This window comes from Oncorhynchus masou, chromosome 1, assembly GCF_036934945.1.
Source record: "Oncorhynchus masou masou isolate Uvic2021 chromosome 1, UVic_Omas_1.1, whole genome shotgun sequence".
Taxonomy (NCBI): Eukaryota; Metazoa; Chordata; class Actinopteri; order Salmoniformes; family Salmonidae; genus Oncorhynchus; species Oncorhynchus masou.
This window is the reverse complement of record NC_088212.1, coordinates 69,993,197-70,002,290: the sequence shown is the minus strand read 5'-3', so window position 1 is coordinate 70,002,290 and position 9,094 is coordinate 69,993,197. Positions and strand designations below refer to the sequence as shown.

Sequence of the window (9,094 nt, the reverse complement as noted above, 5' to 3'; positions counted from 1 at the left end):
TCAGGACAGAGAACCCTGCTACGTACCTCTCAGACTAGCTGTGGCTCAAGGCACAGGAGCAGGTTATTTTTTTTTACTAGCTCAGATTTTAACACAGGGTGAGGTCAAAGGTGCTGGTCTAAGATCTCACTTAGTGTAGACAGGACAGAGCACCCTACATACATTGCAAAAGCTTTATGATAACTGTAGGGGCAATAGCATCACACGATAAAGATCCAAAGCTGATTCCTGGTAGGTATGTTCAGACTAATTGGACTAGAAAATAGTGGTTTACAGCACTTCTATGAGGAAAACAGTTGAGCGCAACACACTTTTCAAACACACCTTTAAGTTACCACTGAAGCACTAGCCTAACCAAGAATATAGTGATAGCCCAAGAAAATGTTCAAAAAAATGATTCATTCCTGTTAAACAAGTTGGAGCACTCAAAAAACAGGCAGAGATAGGCCTACCTAAACCCTACCAAGAATGTACTCAATACAAATAAATAGCTAAACCTTTGGGTTTGTGGCTTTAGACTAAAAAACTGTTTTATCAAAGTTAAAATACAGCTGCTGTATTAAGCCTCTAGAAAATACATGAAAATGCCAGTTAGTCATATTTAAACGTGCAAATATACAGACATTAGATCAATTTCAGAGGCAACTTACATAATAAAACTCCTTTAAAACTCTCCTTAGTTGTAATCTGTCCCAAAGCATCTTGTTACACCTACAGTCAATAACATTTACATGATTAATATATTCAAAACAATTCAAATAATATTACTGAACTGAAATAGAAGACTTACCATGACTTTCAAACAATCACCAAACAATTCATCATCCTCAAACAGACATGGTCACATGGTGCAGGCCCCATAGTACTAATCTCTCCAAAAGGGGGTACTTTTCACGGCACTTCCATAGAAAGTGATTTTTGTAGCAGGTTAGTTTTTGCTAGCTCTGACCCAAATCCCTTTTCTTAACCTTTAACCTCAGTCTCCTAACGTGCTACGTTCATTTTCCTAATCTGCTGCGAAAAAGTAATTTTGCGTGCAGTGAAAAGCGGTTCCCCTCTCCAAAATGGCTGACTGCAGTTGCCTTCTAAAGGATAGCAGGTCATTGATTTTAGCCCTTCATTACCACAGTGGTGGACATTCAAAAGGCCCCACCTGTTACAGTACATGTTGATCATGCTGGTCTGTATGTTCATCTTGTGTACAGTATCTTCTCATTCACACTGAACATGACATCAGATATACACATACTAACATTAATTTTGCATGACTGTGGAGCTATCAAGGAGAAGAGGCAAACGGTATATCTAACCTCACATTTTATTTATTAAGTTATATGAGTAGCAACATTTAAATAAACATGATTTTAACAGTACAGTAAAAACATAATTAAGAGGTGGAAGACATAGAGGGCATCTCAGAAGGCAGGGGATACATTGAATCATTAGAGATAGTGATGAAAATGTGTTGGCATGTACATAGCTTTAAAAGCTGTTTAAATACATCATGTCACCAAAAACGTTCAAGTAAAGTTTAAATGTACTTTTACACCTCAACACTAACTCTTTGGTTAAATACTTTAAATCTTTATCCCAAACAAAGAAAACAATCATATTGGGGACTCAAAGGGTACTCCTGCATTGTGAAAATAGAGCAAAACCATTTTTGTTTTTTCAGAGCACTAGAGACAAAATATTCACTTTGAACTAAAAGTAAACTACTGTCCTCTTTACATATGCACCAGCTATATTAAAATACAATTTTCTCTGAAAAGAAAATGGGAAGAAAATGTACAACATATAAGGCCTCAGAATGAGGATTGGTCAAAGTGATTTCATGAAAAATCCTTTCCTCATCCTCATTCAATTCAGTGGTATTGATCAAAGATTTCACAGTGTGTGATTGTTTATATATATATATATATTACACAGTATACCAATGCTCAGGAAAAGCTCTATTGGCCATTTTGTGTGGTAGGTTATAGTTAGACATACATCATGTGGATTAAGTGCAGATCTTAGAGGTCCTTTCAAAAGATCAGCATTCTACCAGAATTCAGGACACAGTGTTCCGTTCCAGTGCATATCCATATAGGAAGTGTATGTGATCTAATGGAGTGGGTGGTGGGGGAGGGGTGAAGGCACGTACAGTATCTAATGGCTTCAAATTTAGGTAATGACCTTTACATAAGATGCAAGAAAGCATGTTTTAATGTGCCTTGTATAGGTGCCTTCATTTAGGGGGAGTGCGGTTGTCTGTTGGATTTCCGTGGTAATTCCATGGTCCAGCAGGACATGTTTGGGTGGTGGTGTCCTCACACCTCTGTATTTAGCTTTCACAGTGTTCCACAGAGAAGTTGGACTCTGATCTGTTAGGAGCAAAATATGACAGAAAGTGAAACACACATTTTTCCTACACTATTCTATCCTGTGGAATGATTAATCAATACAATCAACAGAGAACATCATGGTTTGAAAAAATATTGGATTATCTATCTATTATCTATAAACAAGTACTGCATTCAAAGGGGTGACACTCACAAACTAGTTTTGTGATATGGTCAAACAGAGCATGCTGAATGGACTTACAGGTCTTGCTGCTTGTGGATCATGTGGTTGTTGTACTCCAGAATGGGAGGGATGCTCTCCTGATGCTCCTCCTCTTCATCAGGGAGCTGTGAAGAAATCATAGGTGATTTAGGTTTTATTTCCTACTTGTGTGAAATGTCTTCAGTGTGGTCAATGTAATGCAATAGTTTTATTGACTACTATAGTTTATCTTTTTTCTCCATTTAGTCATAAAAATTCAGATGAAGATCTCGAAGGTGGTCTCTAGTTCATCAAGTGAGACTAAATCAAAGACAATGGCACCATCCAGTGGTTGTATTGTGAACAGCAGGTGATGAGTGGCTGGTTCCCTTACCTCCCAGTACACCTCATCATCGAAACAGTTCTCATCAGCAGGATCTCCCCAGATGGGTAACTTCAGGATGGAACCTGTGAACAGAGGAGATCAGTCCCTCTCCTTCAGGCACGTCACCCTCTATACGACCCATGTCACCTCTAGGTCACCCTATAAAATGCCCATGGCCGGACAAACTCACCGACTATAGCTCCGCCTACAACCCCAAAGACGATGGACACACACATTCCAGCGGCCTGGTATCCACCCTGAGTTAACACGGTTCTGTCCTTAAAGTCTCCAGTGAAGTCAAACGTGTTGATCAACCTGGACGGAAAATAACAATGTACGGAATCAGATTGTGTCCCATATTTAGGCTTTATTTTGAGTCTTCTAATGACTGTATATTTCCAATTAACTGTCAGATTACAGGCTAAACTGTGACTGTGACATAATTTGTTTGGTGAAAAAGGACATTAATCATTTAAGATATGTCCTGTGACATACAGTAACCGTGTGATATGATTGGTTGATGAGAGGTTGTGGGGGAATATGTGTTCTGATTGTCTGGTAACAAGGATGCATGTTCAGGTTCATGTGGTTTGGCTGTGTAGCCATAGGCCCTCGGGTCTCCTGACTCACCCCTGCTTTCCGTAGACTGACTCGCTGGCAGCTGCAGCAGTGATGGCTCCAACTATCCCGCCAATCACCCCAGGCATGGCGTGCAGGTTGTGTATTCCACACGTGTCCTGAATCTTCAGTGTCTTCTCCAAGAAGGGCTGGGAGGAGACGGGGAAAGGTTTAACAACACACCCAAATAGTGTATTACTCTTTATGGCAAAGGAATCTGCCCAATAAAGATTAGGCAGCCATCTAGAGTGCTATACCTTTTTTTTGTGTGTGGCTCAACATCATTCATAAGAAGAAAATAAGAGTTGTAAGAGTTGTCATGACTTTCTTTGGACAGAACCTACTAAGCCTACAAAACAAGCTATGAGTGACCAGGGGTGAGACTCACAGAAATGAAGATGTAGCCCATGGTAGAGATGATGCCGCAGAAGAAGCCCACGATCAGAGCGCCGTAGGGAGAGATCATAAACTCAGCCGCTGTCCCCAAGGCAACACCCCCCGCCAGGGTGGAATTCTGGATATGCACCTGTTAAGCAAGAGAGAGCACCAGTCATGACACTCGAAAACTTGTCAGTCAACAAGATGAGTGAAGAGGAAGATTATGCAGACCGAGAGGTTGTCAGTTAGTGTCACAAATACACAGTTACAGAGAATGTACGTCCAAACACACACGAGCGGGTGCACGCACGCGCACGCACGCACACAGACACACACACACACACACACACACACACACACACACACACACACACACACACACACACACACACACACACACACACACACACACACACACACACACACACACACACACACACACACACACACACACACACACACACACACACACACACACACACACACACACACACACACACACACAGTTCCTTGCCATGTCAAGCTTGCCAGTCTTCTGGGAGAGGCTGGAGATGGCCACTGTGGTGAGGACAGTGGAGGCCAGGCACAGGTAGGTGTTGATGACTGCCCTGTGCTGACCGTCTCCATGGTCAGTAATGGCCGAGTTGAAACTGGGCCAGAACATCCACAGGAACAGTGTGCCTGAGGAGAGAGAAGGGACAACACAGTTAAAACACACCGATCATCACACACACTTCAGAACAGGAACAGTGCCATGGCAGAAAACTTCTTCAAGCTAAAGATAAGTCACCATCACCAGAGGGAGTGAAACCCACACAGAGCAAATCAGAACCATTCATATGTTTATGCAATGGACAACTAACTCACCGATCATGGCGAAGATATCGGAGTGGTACACAGAGCCCTGCATACGCTTGCTCTGGTGTAAATTAGGTCGGTAAAGGACCCAGGAAATGGTCAGACCATAATAACCTCCAAAGGTGTGAATAACCATGGAGCCACCGGCATCCCTAGCCTGTGGGGACAGAAACAACTGTTACCAGGTGTACCAAACCATGTGATTACGTGGCTGCAGGCCATTGAGGTTAGATAAATAAGTTACTATATCAGGGTTATAGGGTGAATTAATGAATCCAACCATGGCTAATACAGTGTGTTTAATTGAATAGCTGTACGCCCAGAGAGTGCTTGATGGGACTCACATGAAGTAAGTTCAGAATGATGTACTCTTCCACAGCGAACAGAGTGACACCAAACAGGGTCATAACCAACAGCTGGACCGGGCTGACTTTGCCCAGCACTGCCCCGTAGGCTATGAGACAGCCCGCCACACAGAAGTCAGCATTGATCAGACTGCAGATAGAAGACACAGGTGGGTGGGGTGGAGACAGATTATTACTGGAGAGTCATGTGAGAGAGTCAGTCATGTATACAGTAGTAGAACCTGAATGACTAGATCAGTAAGTAATCCTCCTTCAGGTAATCCTCCTTCAGGTCTTTCTCTCAGCTATGAGAGGAATGATAGTCTGCCCTTCAAGATGAATACCACGGGAGATAAGTCTCAAGGATAATGATATTTGTGATGAAGTCAACCTAAATGGTTACAACCTCCCCGCCTCTTGTTATTGAGATTCTCAGAACAAGAACCCATCCATCAGTTGAACCCAGGGATGGGCCACCTTGATGGGGGTGACCCCCCTCATGACAGTGAAGAGAAAACATTGACATTTCAAAGTTCATTTCCTGCAATACAGCACATTTTGGCATGGGACGTAAAGAAAATGTTGCTGTTCTAAAGCAAGTTTGCTGCAATTCTACACATTTTGCCATGGGGTGGAGGCAAATATTTGCATCAATAGGCCCCACACTGGTCGATAATACGATCATGCTTAGATAGCTGGCCACTAGACCAGCACGCCAATCTAATAACAAATGTGGCTGACAGGGGCTAATAGAGTGACTGCTGATACACAACCACATTTTGAAATTGCACTTAGTTTATTCTATTATTCTAACTCTCAATAGTAAGTTGAGACCCCGACTGAGTCCCCCCCAGTTGAAATAATAATATGATGCCCGCGGACCGCCAGTTGCCCGTGCCTGGTTTAACCCATCACCGCTTAACCCATGGTGACAGCTTGCTCAACCCTAAGAGAGTCTATGGTACAGTCTATTGCTCCAATAGGGGCAGGGTAGGGGAGGCAGGGTAGGTGAGGAAGGGTAGCCTAGTGGTTAGAGCGTTGGACTAGTAACCGAAACGTTGCAAGATCAAATCCCTGAGCTGACAAGGTACAAATCTGTCATTCTGCTCCTGAACAAGGCAGTTAACCCACTGTACCTTAGCCGTCATTAAAAATAATAATTTGTTCTTAACTGACTTGCCTAGTTAAATAAAGGTAAAATAAAAAATAACCATTCTGCCATTGTTTCAGTATGAGTAGCAACTCACTGATTATGCCTGTGCACACCTCATCAGTTCTCACTCTAATTACTGAACAAATTACAGGCTCATAGATGCACATCAGTGCAGTTGCATACCTTTCAACGCCGATGAAGATCTTTCCTGTGTGGGGATCGAGAGAGTGGAACCAGCCTTGCATGAGCAGAGCCCACTGCAGGCCGAAGGAGGCAATGAGGAAGTTAAAGCCGACTGCGCCGAAGCTGTACCTCTTCAAGAAAGTCATGAGGAACCCGAAACCCACAAAGATCATCACATGGACATCCTGGAAGCCTGGAAAGAGGAGGGTTAGAAGGAGAATGAGAGAGAGAATTATTCAAAGTGTGAAATAAATCCTAATAGTTAATGCAACATGTTATTGCATCCAATGCAAGGGGCTCTCTGTATGGGGAAAAGTTTTTTTAATAAAAATCAGTCCTGATGTACCATTTGGTCAAAGTTTTATAGCTGTTAACTCGACATGTTCAACTGGATATGTCATCACCAGATTAGCACGTTTATGATACACACCCTATCAGTTTACACGCCAGAGCTACAGGTAGGATATAATCCCTGACAAATCAAAACACATCATATTACAAGAGTAAACAGATGCCACATAACATCACAAGTAAACTTAACTTGTCACTCATTCAGCCTGGCTATCAGCAAAGATGCACCATCAGAAGCTGGCATAAACCAAGCTTGAATCAGACAAATTGGAAATAACCACTGACCTACATTTGGTAAAGAGGGTAGGTAGTTTTAACCCACGTTAGAGAGGCAAATTTGGACTGCCACTGCATTTGTCCACTAATGAATAGATGCTTTCAAAATAACTCAGACTGAGATCGTTGTCCAGTGGATTTCACAGGGGAAATTGTCAAAGAGATCAAAGGTTGTCATCTGATCAAACAGCAAGCATGCTTCTTCTTCTTCTTAACCTGATTCTTTATCATTTCAATGAAGATGAAACCACGAATCATACATTTACTGTATATTGTCAACCTAAAGGATGCACCAGGCAGACCGGTGATTATGAATGTACTTACTGGGGTATCTGAAGTAGAAGTCATTCTCTATGTCGCTGGTGATGTTGTCATGGGCCTTGGTCTCTACCCAGTGTGTGTCCGACTCCTCGTCGTAGCGGATGAAGACTCCGAAGAGGATGATCATGGCAATCTGCCAGACGAAGCAGACTACCGGCAGTGTAAGACGGATGTTGGTGTTCTTTTGCCGAGAGAAGAAGTCTTGGCATCCCTGGATGCAATTCCCCATGGTGGTGGCTGAGTAAGTACTGAGACAATGAAGCTCTTTGACCTGCCCTGAGTGTGGCTGTGACCCTGAAACTACAGGCTGTATCAGCACAGGTATATATGGACCAAAGAGAGGTGTGTCCTCAGTGTGAGCCAGCTGTTGCCCTACCCAGCGCCAAACCCTTCCTCCCCCTTCCTGCCCTCTGGCACCTTGATAGATGACATCTGGCACGAGGCAGCAGAGAGTCCCGTGCATTTGATTGTTTGTCCCAAACAACATGTTGCATAAGAGGGGTTAGAGGAAAACCTGAAAAAAATTAATTTGGTTGCCATTTTTTGTTGTTAGAGGAGATGTCCTTTGTTGTTACTGGGCAACAAGCAACCTGGTCTCAGAGAAAGAAGTATAATATTATACATCCTCCAATATGTATGATAAGTTAAGTCATCCAATTTGCTATTGTACTGTACAACCGGGTAAGACATATGATTGTACACAGTACCAGTCAAAAGTTTGGACACACCTACTCATTCCAGGTTTTTTTTTATTTTTACTATTTTCTGCATTGTAGTATAATAGTGAAGACATCACAACTATGAAATAACACATATGGTCTAGTAACCAAAAAAGTGTTAAACAAATCCAAATATATTTTATATTTCAGATTCTTCAAAGTAGCCACCATTTGCCTTGATGACAGCTTGCATACTCAACTGGAATGCATTTCAATTAACAGGCGTGCTTTGTTAAAATGTAATTTGTGGAGTTTTTTTTTGTTTTTGAACAAATCAGTTGTGTTGTGACAAGGTAGGGGTGGTAGAAGACCAAGTCCATATTATGGTGTTAGGTTCTCAATGAACCGAGTAAAACACACGGACGATTAGTAAAGCTTAAACCAAGTTTATTCACCCATTGGGTCATACAGCTGCATAGACAAAAACATATGTCCACCAGTGGTAGTATATATACCCCAATTTGGGAGAAGTCTCCTCCTTCCCTCTAAATATTACACCTTTATTACTATTCAGGACGTTAAGTGATGTGGGCAATCAACTCTTCCTTCTCCCTTACTGTGACCTGACTTCGAACCCCTTCCTCACTAATCCACGGCTCTCCATTATCAGTGACCACAATTATGTGATTGCCTCTCCCCTACTCAGTCCATTGGTCTGATTGCAAATTTGTTGGTTCCACCTGCCATGTCTGTGTGTGATGCAGAGTAGGTGAACAAATTATCTTCGGAAGTGTGGTTCCCACCGTTAAGCATGGAGGGGGATGTGAAATGGTGTGGAGGTGCTTTGATGGTGACACTGTCAATGATTTATTTAGAATTCAAGGCACACAACCAGCATGGCTACCACAGCATTCTGCAGCGATACGCCATCCCATCTGATTTGTGCTTAGTGGAACTATCATTTGTTTTTCAACAGGACAATGACCCAACACACCTCCAGGCTGTGCAAGGGTTATTTGACCAAGAAAGATAGTGATGGAGT

The 9,094-nt window shown here is 42.5% G+C and overlaps 1 protein-coding gene across 1 annotated transcript; it reads right to left on the bottom strand.

Annotated features, from left to right (window-relative positions):
- Positions 1 to 1,299: 1,299 nt before the first annotated feature.
- On the bottom strand, positions 1,300 to 7,715 carry LOC135549779 (ammonium transporter Rh type C). The gene is made up of 11 exons (XM_064980071.1): positions 7,397 to 7,715; positions 6,446 to 6,638; positions 5,110 to 5,260; positions 4,775 to 4,922; positions 4,422 to 4,588; positions 3,918 to 4,055; positions 3,542 to 3,678; positions 3,102 to 3,226; positions 2,921 to 2,994; positions 2,587 to 2,672; positions 1,300 to 2,366 (listed from the first exon to the last, which is right to left on the bottom strand). The coding sequence occupies exons 1-11, from the start codon at positions 7,620 to 7,622 to the stop codon at positions 2,327 to 2,329; spliced, it is 1,485 nt and encodes a 494-aa protein (XP_064836143.1). The 5' UTR covers positions 7,623 to 7,715; the 3' UTR covers positions 1,300 to 2,326.
- Positions 7,716 to 9,094: the final 1,379 nt, after the last annotated feature.